The sequence below is a fragment of the Haliotis asinina genome, chromosome 5 (assembly GCF_037392515.1).
Source record: "Haliotis asinina isolate JCU_RB_2024 chromosome 5, JCU_Hal_asi_v2, whole genome shotgun sequence".
Lineage (NCBI taxonomy): Eukaryota > Metazoa > Mollusca > Gastropoda > Lepetellida > Haliotidae > Haliotis > Haliotis asinina.
The window spans coordinates 52,815,906-52,834,336 of record NC_090284.1 but is presented as its reverse complement, the minus strand read 5'-3'; the positions used below and the strand labels follow the sequence as shown (position 1 = coordinate 52,834,336).

General features: G+C 41.1%; 2 protein-coding genes across 2 annotated transcripts; one reads left to right on the top strand and one right to left on the bottom strand.

Moving 5' to 3' along the window:
• Window positions 1-729: 729 nt before the first annotated feature.
• LOC137284792 (phenazine biosynthesis-like domain-containing protein 1) lies at window positions 730-8,885 on the bottom strand. Its single transcript, XM_067816774.1, has 9 exons — window positions 8,754-8,885; window positions 6,618-6,717; window positions 6,333-6,431; window positions 5,334-5,443; window positions 4,853-4,882; window positions 4,319-4,407; window positions 3,140-3,333; window positions 2,826-2,888; window positions 730-1,455 (listed from the first exon to the last, which is right to left on the bottom strand). Exons 1-9 carry the CDS (start codon window positions 8,856-8,858, stop codon window positions 1,346-1,348), a joined length of 900 nt encoding a protein of 299 aa, XP_067672875.1. The 5' UTR covers window positions 8,859-8,885; the 3' UTR covers window positions 730-1,345.
• A 5,226-nt stretch (window positions 8,886-14,111) lies between these two features.
• Window positions 14,112-18,226, top strand: LOC137283560 (E3 SUMO-protein ligase ZBED1-like). The gene is made up of 2 exons (XM_067815125.1): window positions 14,112-14,289; window positions 15,725-18,226. Exon 2 carries the CDS (start codon window positions 15,744-15,746, stop codon window positions 17,721-17,723), a length of 1,980 nt encoding a protein of 659 aa, XP_067671226.1. The 5' UTR covers window positions 14,112-14,289; window positions 15,725-15,743; the 3' UTR covers window positions 17,724-18,226.
• The last annotated feature ends 205 nt before the right edge of the window (window positions 18,227-18,431 follow it).

Below are 18,431 nucleotides of genomic sequence, written 5' to 3'. Positions count from 1 at the left end.
CGTTTTAACAAGTTTCCGTGGCATCCCTCCCAGGAGGGTGACAACTGGCAAAAAGATTACCCGCTGTCACGGTAACCGCCAAACTCTCCGCCGATAAGCTGTATCGAATGCAGTACATGGAGTGGAAAAACGTTCGATCAGCTGTTTTTGAGTTTACCGTGTACACAATTATTCTACTGACATTTACTGCTTTATTTAATTGGATTATTACATAACTTCCAAGTGATAAAAACAATAATTCCCATTTCTATTCTTTCAAATGTAAGCTGTGGTGGATACAATTTAGCAAAGACAAGTCTTTAGATGCTCAAGTTCTTATATTATTATGCAGTAGCAAAGCCTCTCAAACAGTACAACAATTTATATGTACACATTCGACCTGCGTTTGTGTACTGATTGTACGGGTAAAGGGTAGTGGGGAAGCTAGCTTTGTGGTTAAGGTATTCGCTCGTCACACCGAACACCCAGGTTCGATTCCCCACTTGGGCGCAATGTGTGAAACCCATTTCTAGTGTCCACCATCATGATATTGCTGGATTACTGCTAAACGCGGCCTAAAACTAAACTCACCCACTCGTTCTTACTTTACTTAACATATCAAGAGGTACAGTGAAGGCTTTATCACTTCTTGTTAATCCGGGTATTAGAACGTGTCAATCGATCTACTTTGTGGCAGTTGAAGATGCTTCTGGAGGCTGATCAATGTCAATAAATAACAACAGAACATCATTTGGCTCACTCTGTTTTTAATAATAACACGCACAAAATCCAACACAAATAAGAGAAAATACAACCGAGGAGACGAAATCAAACAATGAATCATCACAGTACAATGAAATAGAATGACAACATGCATTGAGAAGTCTTAAAGGACAGAGGCACATGTCCAGCAATTTCCCTCCTAAACCAAGATACCATGTCAACCAACATGGCCATCCACACACGTGTTCCAGCAAGCTCTTCTTAAGTGCACATCATTCTATTTTAAAAACAAGTAAGCCACACATACAATGTCGTTCCTGATTATTAATATTAAAACACGCACGCACACTAAACATTGCAAACCGTTACTCCCTGACAATATATGGTTTATTACGCGTCTTACGCTTTGCTTATATTATAGACCGTTTAACTATAGTATTGTGTTTCTAAAATATCACATCTAAAATAATTTCAATAACATGACAAAACATACTTGGGAAATGTTCAAACTCAAAATAATTGAAATGATATTGTTTTCATTGCCACCCATAAGTACATTATTTAAAATGTATATAAAATACAACTAGCTTATTATTCGATACATCCGTAACCTAACTTCGTTTCCCTGCAAGTCAAGGTTGCATCATATTTCCAGTGTCCCCGTCATAATGATGGCAGCGTTCCCAGCCATGTGTACCCGGTCCCCCGTCACCCTCAGGTGTATGTCCCCACCCCGGGGAGAGCACTGACGAGCTGGAAACAGAAAGATATCAGACAATGGGCAATATTAACACTGGTTAATATTAAATATCAACATTTCCAAGGAAGTTTAAAAACACATATTATTTTAATTGAAGGGGTATACATAGATGGTGCTGACGTGGTATACACAGATAATGCACATAGATGGTGCTGAAGTGGTGCACTTAGATGGTGCTGAAGTGGTACACATAGATGGTGCTGAAGTGGTATACATAGCTGGTGTTGAAGTGGCATACATAGATGGTGCTGAAGTGGTATTCATAGATGGTGCTGAAGTGGTATACATAGATGAACTGAAGTGGTATACATAGATGGTGCTGAAGTGGTATTCATAGATGGTGCTGAAGTGGTATACATAGATGAACTGAAGTGGCATACATAGATGGTGCTGAAGTGGTATTCATAGATGGTGCTGAAGTGGTATACATAGATGAACTGAAATGGTATACATAGATGAACTGAAATGGTATACATAGATGGTGCTGAAGTGGTACACATAGATGGTGCTGAAGTGGTGCACAGAAAAGGTGCTAAAGTGGCATACATAGACCAGCTGAAGTGGTATGCATAGATGGTGCTGAAGTGGTATACATAGATGTGCTGAAATGGTATATATAGATGGTGCTGAAGTGGTACACATAGATGGTGCTGAAGTGGTGCACATAGATGGTGCTGAAGTGGTATACATAGGTGGTGCTGCTACGGAGGGCCATGTCATCCATTTTTCGTTTGTCTTTCGGTGAGTGATCACTTCAGTGTATGTATGCAAATCCATAGAGTTTGGTAAGATTCTGAGAACACGTCAAGTCATAGTACAACGCGTGCTGTATTTGGATGTTTCCACTCTTTTTTTAAGTGAATGCGTGAGTATAGAGTACGCCACTTCCGACAATACTCAGTCAATAACAGCAGGGAGCACCTGGAAACGGCTTCACATATTGTACATCCGTCGGGAATATACATAGGGTCGTCATGCTGTAACCGTCAGGCTACTCCACAACCCTTTGACACCTCTATAAACAAACTTTACTAACACTGATGGTAGGTTGCTAATAAACGAAAGACAGGACGATTTAGGTCAAAAAGCCACACTTTGATCACTAGCAGGATACAAGTCAAATGTATAAAATATTCATAGTGAAATCTAATAAGTTGTATATGGTTCACGCATATATTTGTATTTAGGCTATATTCACATCTTTAAGTGTTAAGTGGTGAAATATCCTCCGAACTAATTCGGTCAGGGGACAGAAGCAGGAGGTCAGAGACACATTAAATGACCAAAAGACTGTCGTGACAACTCACGTCTTCGGGGATAAGCCAGTGGGTACCTTCAGGATGAATGGTGGCAAATGACTCACCGTAAAGCTCCTGTTTGTCCAGCTGCTTTGACCAGTAGCTGGCCAAGACGGTGTGGGCTGACCCTGTAGCGCCAAACATCGCCCGTCAACATAAGGACATGTATAGAATCTACAGTATGATATGGTTTCAGTGTCTAAAATGCATGTTAACTTATATTTCAACATCACGATGGCGGTTGTTGGTTAACTGGTATATTGCCAAGTGCTGCCTCAAACACGTACAAACGGGAAAATATTTGCCCTTGAAGTGTCTTAAAAATATGCAACGGTGCATCTAATATTTCGTTTCTATTCAAATGAAAATTGAAACTGACCTGTGACTGGATCCTCCGGTATTCCAACCCACGGGGCGAAGTACCTGGACACAAAGTCATACCCCCTCCCCTCAGCGTCCACAGCTCCGTTAGACTGTGACCCCCTCATCGTGATGATCACACCCTTCACTTTGCCCGTGCTGTCACTCTCCACCATACGGGATATTTGGGGCTGGAGACCCTCAAGCTGTGACCTGGGGTACACGTTGTGTGATGTAGTTGCAACGATCATTTAGGAAATGGAATTACCTATAAATAGAGAATCTCGCCCGAGTGTCTTTTGATATCAAATATATCACTAGAACTATTTACTTTTATCAACGAGTGTTGATATGTGTAACGTATGTTATATTTGGGATTATCTTCTGATGTAGTTGATATCAGAAGGCACGAGGGTGAGATTCTATATATCATAAAATATCACTCTTCTTTAGTTTTAACACGGTATATACCGTTCGACTTCGATGGCAGTGATGCCATAAAATTGTGACGTCATCAAGTTCATGACGTCATAGCATCGTCAGGGCATTGGACAAAATCTACTCTCAAACTGATATTTCTTAGGAAATATCCTTTGATCTCACATGAGCAATATTTCCTGCTCAACACAGTTTTGGGTGGTAAAACAAAATCCACTTATCAGCACATCTTGGCATGCTTTCCATCCTCTGAAATTCACCATTATTAAGCCAAGCAAGCGTGTGTCTGTCGTAGTCCTGAAACAGGTGTCCTGTCATAACATTGTCTAAGCGACGTCGCTCAGCGAGTTGCTCATTTGTGACGTCATTCTAACTTTACGTCACAATATGATTTGAATGACGTCACCACTGTTGATGACACATATAAAACAATTGTTTACGTGTCAATCTTGCAGTTTCCGGGAATCTAATACCATTTGATCATGTTTTTCAACCAATCAGATTACGGAACACAGTAACTGTTGGTTTACAATTATAAATATTTCTTACACAGCCGTCTTTAGAAATCGTCAAAGATACTGTCATGCCCTTTTCTGGAGGATGGGTCTGTTATCGAAAAACCTATATAAATGTCATCGGGACGTCGACATCGAAATTAAGACGGCTATACCTTCTGTGACGTCATTAGACTATGCAGACAATGGTGTCTGCATTACGTCACAAATAGTATGATGGTCCTTTAACAACTGGCCCCACCTACCGTGTCACGGAGTCTGACAGCCGGACCACCAGTTTCTTGGTTGTAGGGGAGTATTCCAGATGTTGAACTAGTGACGGATCTACAACAACCTGGGGGAAAACAGGATCTGAAGACGCATTAAACTACGCTGTTCAGTGAAACCTCATCAATCCGGATGGTAATGAATCAAGTTTGTGTCCTTATACCCCTTACGGAAAGGCGTGCGAAAGACCAGAATTAAGGAGTAAAGTCTTTTCACAGCGTGAGTACACCTTTACGCCGCTTTCAGCACTATTTCAGCAATTTTGCGACGGGGTACAAGCGGAACGTTCGGGCTTCTCCCATTGTAATCATGTTGGGAATCGAACCCGGGACTTTGGCTTTTAGATAATACACTTGACTGCCCCGTCGCCGTCACTGCATTGTAATGACGCCTGTGCTGCAATGGGTTATTAAGAAGCGTGAGACCAAGTTCGAAGCGCTTGCTATAATTTTCTGTAACATAGCAGGATCTCGTGTGTTTGGGTTCCTCTTGTACGTATCTTCTGTACAAACCTTGAGGAGAGTTTCCATTTCAGATCTATCCTGTAATAAAAACACAGATATAACATATTTTTTTCTTGTATGCCTTTTAAAAAATAGTTATTTCAAGGGAATGTTCAATTGTTCATATGATGCAGGAATATACACCTGTTCACTGATAATTGTAGAACATCGTCTTGTGAACCAACCTAACTGGTGTAAGGGAGACAACTTGGTCGGTTGTGCGTTTATGCACCCGTTCCTCAAGATACGAGCGGCAACGATTACTTTCTCTTCTACTGGATATCGGTGAAACACTGTAATGAACCCTACCTTTAACTACATATTACACTAACGTTCCCTTTCCATAGGTTCTAGGAGACAATATCACTGTTAAAGTAGTCGAATGCTAGTGAAAAGAGGGTAAATGAACTGGCGAACTGATCTCCATTCGCAGTTATCCAGACAAACATAACACACGCCGGATAATCGAGCAGAAGTAGCTGCACTATACCTGCTTCTCAGAAGGGTTTATGGGGAAATCCATTGAGATTAACTTGCCCTGACGCCGTGTCGTTAGTATCCCGCTCTTTGTACTGAAGCATATTTCTTCGGACTCATTCCCTAATAAAGGACGAAATCTAAAGTAAAGTTAATCTTTCAATTTAGTACAGTAAACAATGGTGAACATGCTTATTACGGATATAACGAACTGTTGCTTTAGTCGCGGCCATTTACTGTATATTTTACTCGTATAACGAAAAGCGGTTTTACCAAACTGAAAATAGTGGACCCTTTGAATTCGTTATTACTGTTTTTTTATGTTTTGTTGTTTTTGTTTTTTTAAAAAAAAATATAGCGAGTTTGAAAACGCTCTACGTAATACACAAATACACACACACGTACATACGCACTTACAAATACGTTCCGTCACCATTCATACCCTAGTTTCCCACAACCATCCACCGGATGTGTGAACATCCGGATTAGAATTGGTCTTCAGCAGCCCGTGCTTGCCGTAAAAAAGCACTCTTCTTTTGTTTTCACTGGAAAATGTATATCTCGCAGGCTCGCCGACTTGGTTAATACATATCATCGTATCTCAGAGGGTCGAGGCTAATGCTGCTGATCACAGGATTATCTGGCCCAAACTCGATTATGTACAGACCGACATATAGCTGGAATACTGCTTAATGCGGCGTTAAACAACAGCCAAACCAGAGTATCCTCCCGACCATCTTCCACCTTATTCCCACCTTCATTGACACATACCACCCAACAAGTCCCGTCATCACTTACCTACCCCGCCGCCATATAGAAGGGATATGCGTTAAACAACAAATCAAACTAAACAAACATAGCCCTAACCCCACCCCACCCCCCCCCACCCCCACCCACCCCCGGATACTGTACCCCCTACATCCCACCCACCCCACCCAAGCCCACCGGATCAATACCATGTTTATTATTGTCTTTGGTTTTCTGTCCAACTGTCTTGTCTATACGTCCATACCTAACTTGTTGAACAGGACAGCTGCCGACCCGAGCGTCGCATGACCACAGAGGTTCACTTCTGTCGTGGGTGTGAACCAACGGAGGCCAAACTTGCAATCTGGAATTTACAACACAGCCTGTCCATCGTCACCTTTCACATGCGTTTAGTTTGTATGTCATCCACGTTGTACGTGATTCTCCATTAAAAAATCATCATGACAACCACCCATAGCCATAGATGCTATACTCCTGTACACGTGTAACTCAGTTTAAGAAGGTAGACTAGGTATAACATCATAATCACCTTTTTTGAAGCTGTCTTCGTTGCCTTCACTGAAAATGAAAGCTGTCTCCGACAAATTCAGTTCAGCGGCGATCTTCTGCATCAATGTTTCCGAAAGATCCTTTAAAATAAAATGAAATTACGGTAATATTACGTTTGGCCTTGCACCCCTTTCACACTCGTGTACAACACTTTTTTCCATGTTTTGAAATCAGACGAGTATTTTGAAAGTGAAAATTAGACATTTTGAAATACCGAACTGTTATAGATAGTCTAAAGAGATTTAATGATAATGCGTATCATGCAAAAAGACTAGCCCTCGTCTATGTTAATACAATCTGTAATTCATGATTTGCAGAAACGAACACATCTCCTTAGCTAAGGGAGACAACTCTAACTGACATAAGCACTATTTATGTACCAGCAACGTTCATGTCAATGACGGCTGATCTGAAACAAAGCAGTGATGCTGGTACAACTGTTATGTTTAAGGGCCTTTAATATGTTTCGGCAACTATTACAACTAGTAAGGTCTTGAGAACGCAGATAAGGTCTCTGGATAGCGTTTTGAAGTTTTTTGTGGAATATACTTTTCAAAAATACACTTTCTTTCGTTTTTTGTACTAAGTATATCCACTTCAGATATACATGTTTATATATTCTATAATATATAACTGCTGTCGATTAAATATAGAATTTAGGTGAGAAAGTTCAGTAGCAAAACATGAATATCAGCAGTGACCTTTAAATATAGTAAATCAAATTATGTTAAAACTATATTGCTGTTTGCTTTGTTTGAAATCTTCATTAATAACGAAAGAATGTTGAAACACAACCTACATATACATGACCTTGTAAACGCTCTCAAGTAGTCGTTTGCTATTTTTTATGTGGATGTTATAATAAATAATGAAAATATGCATTTATGTTTTATTGCAAACAAAGTTATAATGATATTAGTATTGAAAACACAGACATGATTATACGATGTAGGGGAAGCCGTAATCGATCGTCGCCTTACATTATTTTCTGGTAAAAGAGGTATGAATCAATATCACACTTCTTGTTATGCAGTTTATTATAGTCCCAACAGAAAAAAAGTCACAAATGGTGATTAAACATTGCTACAAGGACCATCGGACCATGTAAGGTCATGGACCTAGACTTTCGAACCACTCCTAGCGCTAAGATAAGTTAATGTTAATGTATGGCACGTACGGCTATCTTAGCGCCAAGAGAGCTTAAAAAATCTAGGCCCTGGTTAGATGACCTTCAGCTACCTATACTTGTCGTAAAAGGCAACTAACGCGGTCGGGGGGGGTCAGGTCTGTTGATGTAGTATATATGTCATCGTATCCCAGCTGCGTGGATTGATGCTCATGGTGTTGATTGTCTGGGGTCAATTATTTACAGACTGAGGTCATATAGAGAGAATATTGATGACTCCGGCTTAAACCAACAAACCATCTAACAAGAACAATCTCTCAACAGTCCATTAAAGCCCCATGTAACCGCGTGAACAAAAGTTATAAATGTGCCCACAGCTTTGTAGCTGAAAGAGCGGCGGCTGGGATGTATGTGAATATGGCAGCTCATGTAATCCTAGCTAGCTGCTGGGTGGACAATACTAACTACAAGGTCCTTTGTATACTAATAATACTGAACCACAAATAATGTCAGTATTTGAGATCCATTACACAAACATGAATTTCACTCCTAAAATCGAGCATAACATGCCAGTCACCCACCCGAAAAGATCGTGTAACCCAAAATGCAAAAGAAACATTTCAAGGTTCTAAGTACGTATGAAAACACGTACATCATGACAAGAATTAAGAGATAGCCAGTTCTGTTGAAAGTTTGAAATATACAGGTAATGGCTCTAAAATCTTGCACAGCAAACACACTATCGCTTAGAAACCAAAAGCTTTCGAAATATGTAAATTGTGACGAATCCCCAGAGACCTCGGAGATTCGCGAACGGCGAGAGATACGTGGTCACTCGTCAAATTTTGATATCTGCCGGAAAATGACGAATGAAGCCGAATGTTCTACACGGACACTGAAACACATGAGTAAGGACTGGCCTACTTTGAAATCATCACATTGCTGAAAACAGTTGAAACGGCAGCAGAATACGTCAAAGATAATATTCACCATGTTGGCTGTTGAAACGAGGCACACGGCCGCGGGGTTGCCGCCGAATGCCGTCTTTGTGAACGCATCAACACAGAAAAGCGGGAGACAAGTTGTCTTGGACATGGTGGACAAAAATCTGACACGGCCTTGACCCCTTGGCCGGTTTATTCCTATGTGTAGGCCTTTAGGGCCGGGGGTAATCTCTTAGGAAAAATGTTTATGTTAGTTAATCATGATGATGTACTATTCAATGTATGTATATGACAACATAAGGTAGGCTGACGAGGACAACGGCGCTATATCATGCTACTGTTTTATACAGTACCACTCAAAACAAGATTCTTTCATATCTATAAGGAGTGAGTGAGTACGGTTTTACGCCGCATTTAGCAATATTCCAGCAACATCAGGGTGGGGAATACATGAAATGTGCTTTAAACATTGTAACCATGTGGGGAAGCGAACCTGAACGTGAAGAGCGAACACTTTAACCACCTCGCTACCCCACGGTCCCATCACATTACTATGGTCAATCCGTCGTGCCATGTACCTGACACCTTGTTGTTATTGTATTATTTGTCTTGACACATGTGCCGTTGTAATATCCATGTGTCGGGTGTTCTCCAGTGAGTGAGCGAGTTGGTTTTAACCGCTTTTAGTAATATTACAGCAATATCACGGCTGGGGACACCAGAAATGGGCTTCACACATTGTGCCCATCTGGGGACACGAAGGCGGGTTTTCAGCATCACCAGCAATTGCTTTAATCATAAGATATCCCACTGCCCTTTTTGGAATGTAACATGTGGTGTTGGTTACTTCTGCAAAAATATCAAGGAATATATCAAACTGGTAAACACCAGTTGTGACTGTGCAGGATTTAAGGTAAAGCATGTGTAAAATTCCTGAAAATAACTGAGTGGTATATATAGACACGAAATACTGACAGAGCTATCAGCGTGAGTGAGTTTAATTTTACGCCGGACTCAGCAATATTCCAGCTATATGGCGGCGGTCTGGAAATAATTGAGTCTTGACCTGACAATCCAGTGATCAACAACATGATCATCGATCTGCGCAATTGGGAACCGATGACATGTGTCAACCAAGTCAGCAAGCCTGACCACCCGATCCCGTTAGTCGACTCTTACGACAAGCATAGTCGCCTCTTACGACAAGCATAGTCGCCTTTTATGACAGACAAGCATAGTCGCCTTTTATGACAGACAAGCATAGTCGCCTTTTATGACATAGCTATGAGACGTGAAGGGTGCAAACAACAAACGAATACTAAGGTACTTACACGTCTTAACAAAATGGACTAGTGACTGACTTTTCAAGAGCGATAGGGTAGCCTAGAGTTTAAAGCTTTGACTCGCTGTGCCAAAGTCCCAGGTTTGATTCTCAGCATAACCAGTAATGTAGGGGGTGGTGGGTAGACTGGGGGTGAAAGTGTTCGCTCGTCACGCGATTCCCCACAAGCCTATTTCTGGTGTTGCTGTGACATTGCTGGAACATTGATAAAAGCGGCGTAAAACTAAACTCACAACACTATACCAGGGATTGGGAAAGGCGAGGGCCATGGGCCAATATTGCACATTAGAAAAAAAAAATGGCCCATTAAAGTTTTGAAGTTTACTATTGATACAAGTGCAGTAGCCCATTCTAAGTTAAGAAAATGGCTAATAATCCTGACAAATGGCCCATTGTCAAAGTTCTCTATCCCAATCCCTGCAATATCTGTGGTTTAACTGGTTGAATTAAATGTTTTATTCTCCAACATTATCATTGCATATGTTATACTGAGTGAGTGAGTGAGTTTAGTTTTACACCGCACTCAGCAATATTCCAGTTATACAGTGATGGTAGTCTGTAGAAAATCGAGTCTAGATCAGACAATCCAATGATCAACAGAAGTGACATTATCATTTCGACAAAACACTCTTTTGCTCTATGATTGTTTACTGCCACGGGTCGTCCAGTAAGAAACAGTTTATCTTATTATCAAGTAGCGTTAACTACAAACTAACGATCCACAAAACTAAAGTTACCAGTATATGTCATGTTCACTAACTACATCTGTACGGCTGGTGCTGGGTCGACTAGGTGCTAGTTATCTCCCAGTGTCTCCCACAATGGTGGACCCCACCGACCGCTCACTTGGACATACATGGGCAGCCTCAACATACATCCACAGCCGTTCAGCAACCTTTTGCGCCTGACCCTTCCAGTGAAAATCTGCCCCTACAATGAGTGAACAATATTCCAGCCATATGGAGGCGGTCTGTAAATAATCGAGTCTGGGCCAGACAATCCAGTGATCAACAACATGAGCATCGATCTGCGCGATTGGGAACCGATGACATGTGTCAGCCAAGTCAGCGATCCTGATGACCCGATCACGTCATATATTGCTCAGTGAATATTCTGAGAATAGTCATGTTCACGCCGATTTGAAGCAAATGGATATATTTACACTCGATGAAATTTGTTTAATTGAAATGCGATAAAAGATAATGAACCCCCAAGTGTTTCAAATCCATAACGTGACAAGGGAACATTTCCTGTCCGAGTAAATATTTCATAAAGTACTCGGCAAACGGCCACACGAAATTTTTCACATGAGGCCACATATAAAAATATTCTTGTTTCTCAGTATTGCCTGACCCAAAAAATCTTATTTCTTATTTTCACACTAGGGAAAACAGAGCTTCGACTCTCAAAACGTGAATGATTTTTCCCAGTTTCCAAATTCCTTTCGGAGAAAAGATGTAAATTTCCACAGAAGTCAAGGGGTTGTGGACATAAATAAAGTGTAAAAACATAACCCATCCACCCGACCCATATCTTTTAAAGTGGTCAGAAATATATTTTAAGTGGCCTTACTGGAATAAGAGAGTTATTCCTACATAAAAATAAAACCTATCCGTGGACGATGTAGAGTGTGAATGGCATGTGATATGTTGCATTGGCTGTCGCAGACGCTATGGCAACATACAGTTTAATCACTGTTGTCAGACACTACCACTGTATAATTTTGCTAGAGGCAAGTAACTAAATCGAGAGTTATTCCTACATAAAAATAAAACCTATCCGTGGACGATGTGGAGTGTGAATGGCATGTGATATGTTGCATTGGCTGTCGCAGACGCTATGGCAACATACAGTTTAATCACTGTTGTCAGACACTACCACTGTATAATTTTGCTAGACTCAAGTAACTAAATCGAAGCTGAGCTTGTGATGGAAGTTTCAACCTGTACAAAAATCTAACCTTGTTGTGTATAGCATCTTCCGTCTCAGTCCCTGAACCACATTATTTTCCCTTCAGGCCAACCCTTAGTCTGTCGTACAGATCCTGAAGTATATATATCCAAGAACGCCCACGTAAGTCTAGAAAATGTGGCAAGTCTAGATTTCCATAGCTTCAGGAAAATGAAGAAAGTCTCAGGGCTACATTTCATTATATTATTTTTTTTCACTATGAACGTCTTTTCAGTAAAATATGTTCATTTCAGAGACTAGCTGTTAGTCTAGCCAACCCTTTCTGCTATGCGAAAGTTTAAATGATCAAGTCTAGATTTTCTCGTGATCTGAAGCTGCAGACCCACTAGGGTTCGCACTATAAATAGAGTTATTCGGTTCTATCCCAGTTATATAGAATGCAGCGTATTATGGTTCGCAGATTTAGACTAAAGATTAACTGTTTAAATAATTATGATAGTAACAAACAAACCTGTTCAATTAAATCGCCTCTGTCCCCGAACCGCGTTATTCCCCCTACTGCCTAGCCCTCTCTGGAATGCTCTAGCCCTGAGAGAAGCAAGTCTAGATTCTCTTTTCAATTTAAATAGGTTTATTTGTTTCTATCGTTAGTCTAAGGCCGACCCACAATCTGTGAACCACAATACTTGCCTTCAATACTCTACTGATATACATAGACTTGCACTTAGTCTATGAGTGACCACCACTCTTAATTACCCCCATGCATTTGTCCCTGAGTGACCCCTGTATTCCCCTATTATGTAAGAAGGCGGTGGTCACTCAGGGATATACCCTGAGAGACAGTCTTGGGCAACATGTGGGTCTGCAGTTCAGTGTATTATCCCGTAATATGATATCCCACCCTTCTCCTTCCCCTACTATACCCTACTCAACGAAAAGAAAAAATAAAACAGGTGACTTTAAAATTAAATAAATTAAAATCTTTGACTGAAATGATTGAACATAATGACCAAATTAAAACTCGAAACAAGATCTTTAAATGTTACAGCAAACACAGAATTGGGGTTGGGTGTGGGTGTGGGTGTGGGTGTGGGTGTTATTTTTTACTTGTTTTTTGTTTGGTTGCTTTGCTTGTTTTTGTTTTGTTTTGTTTGGTTTGGTTTTTGTTGTTGTTTTCTTTCTCTTTTTTGTTATTTTAAACACACACTTATTTGATTACAGTTATACAATCCTTTATATTTTAACACATTGATGAGTTGATCTGTGGTCACTATAGTGTCCAGCAGTCACTATATATGAAGCAGCATTATGAGTGAGTGCAGATCATGTATGAAATGTCTCCACCATCACCACAATCCTTTCTCAGTTTCGGGTAAATTATGGTGATTGGAGATTAATGGTATGGTAAAATAGAAACTTCATAATGCATACAACACAACTCGTTCATACATGTGCACAAGTTGCCCTTAATATGTGGTAAAATAGAAACTTTATATTGCTTACAACGAAACCTCGTGTATACAGGCTCACAGGTTGTCATAGTTACCATATATCAAAGGATAGATGTAGGTAATATGGGTCAATGTAATACACACCATGAGCTTAGACAGACTAGATAAATAGCTTATTTAGAAATATTATCGGTCGATATGAGGTCAAAGTTCTGCATGGATGGACAACCCCGAGTGTATACACGGTCCTCTCAATAAACATGCACACACTTGTTTTTTCACCCTCTCGACAAACACCAGATACATTTACTCTACATTATCGGCTTATAATGGACTCTCGGCTTCACCAGGGAGAACATAAGCAGCTGTAGATTATCCCTGGGTTCACGCACGTGTTGGAGCGATAACACCATTTCTGACATCTTCCTATGTGCCAATGCTGTTTCCACAAACTTTAGGCAATATATGTGAAATTTAATCGAACATATATCGCCTGTCATTTACACACAACCAGATTTCGATATAGCGTCAAAGCGAAAGGTCACAGCGACCCAACCTGTCCTAATTACAACAGAAAAGGAGCGCAGGCAAACAACCTGATAATATCTCCCGGTGACTCGGCCCGAGTAATACATGTGAGAATTCTGGCAATGATTACTCTAGTTAGAGGGAGGTAACTCGCCCTGGGGACCAATACCTCGGTTATTGTATAGCCAGCGAGCTGAGGAGGATCGATTTCTCATGGCGATTATCGGGTTCCGTTTTCTTGTCGTCTATCGATGAAAATGCATCAAATTTTCACAGAAATACGTAGGAAGGACAAAATATAAACACTCTGTATATTTATGAAGAAGACAAGAACGAGGTGTGACTGACGGGTGAGTGTTTCATATGATCAAACTATATTTCATCGTTTGGTAGACCAGACTCCTGACAGCTCCAACCAAGCCATACACGGCTGACGAGCTGTTCTGTGACCCAGATAACAAGTTGGCGTATCTCCGCGCCCAGACAATCGGTATAATTACAGATACTGAAATATACATTGTATAAATATATGTTGAAATTGATATTATTTATTCCATTTCAGACTTTGTGGGAAAAAAGAAATCACTAACGCGTCTCTTAACGCGAAAATATTTCTGCGTTAGTTCTGGCAGTTTCGATTTTTTCATGATGCTATATGGTAATAGGATCAAGAGAAAATCTATCGCTTCCAGCCTTGAAACTCTATACTGATTACACATTCGCTCGACATCTAGGTCTGTTAGACTGGAACGGCTGTATAATGGATAAGATGCATCACCAGTTACAATTTTGACTGCAATGCACAGATATCGCTTCACCGAAGTTCACAATGTCCCAATTTTCGGTACCTCGATGTTCGGATTTAATTCCATAAGTTATTGGAAGGAAAAATCACACTTGCAAGAAACACTACATAAAATAACTGACATGCCCTTTTCCCAACTTTAACATTAATTAATGAGTATTTTTAATATTCCTGTAGTCATGTGATAAAATAATTCGGTATTGATCTGTTGATTTTCTGTTTTAAGTGGCAGCGGCTGTGAAATAAATGATATGAAAATAGATATTCTGTAATAAAGTAATTTATACATTAATTAATAAGTTTCACGGATGTCGCTAAGTAATGACAGTAAGGTTTAAAACATTATCAGTGACAGTGAGTGAGAAAGCCCAAAGGATTAACTTATATGCCTTATCCTAATGATAAAACGCCCCACTTAACTATAAACAGCTGATCATATAGGTTTATTTGTCGATTCGATATGTTTAAGTAAAACGGTATTTTATCACAGGACTGGAAAACAAGCAAAACTCGATTATGGAAAACCATGTTCTATGGATACTTAACTTCTTGAATGCAATGAATGCGAAGTTCCGATTTAGGAATTCAGAACGTGGTTGTAGAACTTGGTTTTCCTTCTTCACAATTTCTAAAATGACAGTGAAGGAAAGAATACCTGGTTGTCAGTGAAAGTGATACCGGTACCATTCCTTAGTGACACAGTATATTTGCTTAGTTTCATAGTAGCTGAAGGAGTGAGTGATTATGGGTTCACGCCGCTTTCAGCAATATTCCAGCAATATCACGGCGGGGCACTCCAGAAATAGGCTTCATACATTGTATTCATGTAGGGAATTGAACCCTGGTCTTCGGCGTGACGAGCAAACGCTTTAACCTTTAGACTACCCCATCGCCCCTGACCGAAGGAGGAAAACAGAAGGTACTATACCATGACAATGAAATTATGGCGGAGTTGTATTTTCCTCTCTCGCTTTTTTCAGCATCAAGACCACTGAAGACATGGAGGGCGGACACAGGCAGATCTTCGAGTTTCCTGGCAAGGCAAAGAGCGACGTTTGGAGGAACTTCGGCTTCTATCTCAGCGATGACGGTTACACGCTGGACAAAACGAGAGCCATATGTAAATACTGCCGCATCGGGGTCCGCTACACCGGCAACACCACCAACCTCCACACCCACTACGTCAACCACCACCTTAAGAAAGACCAGGTCGGTGTCGCCCAGGTCATGTGTTTCTCTGACAATGACCAGGTAATCACCCTAAGTCCACAAGCAGTCAACGACATCGTCCACATTCCTCCATCCATGGCGGTGACGCACGGGCCGAGTGGTGGAAAGGAGTCCCCTAGAGCTTCATCTCTAACCTATGCAATTATGGAGTTCATAATTGACGCCATGCTGCCTTTTCCCACCATAGCTAGTCAGGCCTTCCAGAACCTTCTACACACCTTAGATCCGAAGACAGATGTTCCTTCAAGGAAGCACCTGGAGGAGTTCCTTCTGCCTCAGATGTATGAGGACGGACGAACTAAGGTTTTGGCTAAACTTGAGAATCAAGAGCATGTTACTCTCACAACAGACATTTGGTTGTCCTCGGAAAGATATTTGACAATCACGGCTAATTACATCTCTAGGTCGTGGCAGCTGAATTCCTTCGCGTTGCAAACAGTAGACCTGCCTTTAGATGCAACAGCTGGGTATATATCTGAAACTCTGAAGACCCAGGCATCTAACTGGCGGATAACATGTGAGCCTATCCTTGTGTCAGGCCATGAAACTGTTTTAAGGTCCGGTAGTTTGCTGAAATGGAAACACTTACCTTGTTTCGCGGAAACAATCAACGCTGCTGCAAAGAAAGGATTAGCTCACCCTGAAATACAGAGTTTGATCGTGTCAGCCAGAAAACTGTCGCGTTTCTTTATGTCCTGTGTTGCAGATGGTCTGAAGCAATCCCTTCCTGCTATGAATTCCTTGACGGTTGATGATGAGAATCGGTGGAATTCTACATTTACAATGCTTGAGCAGATCATCAACGAAATGCCATCAATCCAAATGGCTTTCCAGAATCCCGATTTACAGAAGCAAGAAGTCCGTCCGTTTCTGTTCGATTCCAAGAGCAAGAAACTGTGTCAGGAGCTTATAGACTTGCTAAGACCTCTGAACAACGCCTCCATGTTACTCTGTGAGCAGAAAATGGTCACGGCGTCAATGATACTACCAGTCCTTAAGAAGCTTGAGATCACGCTTCTAGGAGGGGAGACAGACTGCCCAGTAATTAAAGAGTGTCGGAACACCATCTGGAAGGAGATACGTTCTCCATACTCAGCGGACAACATTCGGGACCTTCTTCTCACCTGTTCACTGTTAGACCCTCGTTATAAAGAACTGCGTTATGTCGAGGCTGTCGAAAGAGAGAAGGCAAGGCGGCTGCTCTATGATGCCGCGCTGAAACCATTCCTGGCGGACTTTCAGATCAAACAGGAGGTGGATAGTGACGATGAATACATTCAGAACATCATTCTAGGACCTCCATTCTCCATCTCGAACGGGTCGGGCGTCCATGGCAGTAACTCTGGTTCGGAAGAACCTGTCAAGAAGAGGATGAAATTTAAACCTCCAGCTTCTAAATTTGAAAACGACTGGTTGTCAGATGTCGTTGGCCACAAAGATGACGTTCCCCTAGACAAGATGTCGCCGGTGGAGATGGTGAGCTCGGAGATAGACCGGTTTATGGCGGAGAAGCAGATCACATCCAGCACTTCACTGATCTGGTGGTATGAGAGGGAAAAGATCTTCCCCAACATCTCATGTCTCGCGAAGAAGTACATGTGCGTCATGGCGACCTCTAGACCGGCTGAACATATCTTCCTCCCCGACAGAGATCCTGTCCGGGGTCAGAGGTCATGCATTCCAACCAGGAACCTTAATGCTATGATATTTCTCAACAAGAATCATCAAAATCTCAAAATGACTTTTTAAAAGTGTCAAGATATATGGAGACAATGTGTTCCTTTCATTGACAAAATGAAGGATTTGTTCGAACAATGTTTTAATGCTTTCCAGTTATGTTCGGTCTATCCATACAATGTTACCCCATGGCCTAAATCGGTGGAGCTAATGTTACGTGTACATTCGAATGCATGACAGTGTTGTTCATTGACATTATGCATGCGCGGCTATGAAAGAAGCACTGTGAACGAAAACATGATTAATCTTTATACCAGGTACAACAATTTCTGGTGGTTAGGGAACGACATTCCTTTTGAATGCATAATAGTTCACCGGCTGCCCAGAGCAATAACACATTTTGGGCTGAAGAAAACACAGAACACAAACACTGCAAGTGAACGCCCTATCTCCACAAAATGAAATGTAAACTTCGCTGTCGACCACCACTGGTGTTGTGAAAATGTGTGTATATACCTATAATCACTGATATGATGTCATAACAAATATATATTGAGTACTATATTGTGTATATAGTGTTGCCGTTGTTTACTTTGTTCCACATAATGACATGTATGTGTGTCTGCGTATGTTGCATTCGGCAATATTCCAGGACGGCAGCATGTGAATGATCTCTACTGGACCAGACATTAAATTCTAATGATCTATAATATAAGAAACGATATGCTCCGATCGCAGGGAATCGGAGTTTGTCCATGTTATACATTTAAGGCTTTTATG

What these genes read in the sequence shown, in the direction of transcription:
- LOC137284792 (XM_067816774.1), bottom strand. Translation starts at nt 8,858, where the DNA reads ATGTCCAAGACAACTTGTCTCCCGCTTTTCTGTGTTGATGCGTTCACA. An exon ending in TCGTTTCAACAGCCAACATG is followed by an intron (nt 6,718 to 8,753) that starts GTGAATATTATC and finishes TTTATTTTAAAG; the next exon opens with GATCTTTCGGAAACATTGAT. An exon ending in AAATGGAAACTCTCCTCAAG is followed by an intron (nt 4,408 to 4,852) that starts GTTTGTACAGAA and finishes GTTTTCCCCCAG; the next exon opens with GTTGTTGTAGATCCGTCACT.
- LOC137283560 (XM_067815125.1), top strand. Translation starts at nt 15,744, where the DNA reads ATGGAGGGCGGACACAGGCAGATCTTCGAGTTTCCTGGCAAGGCAAAG.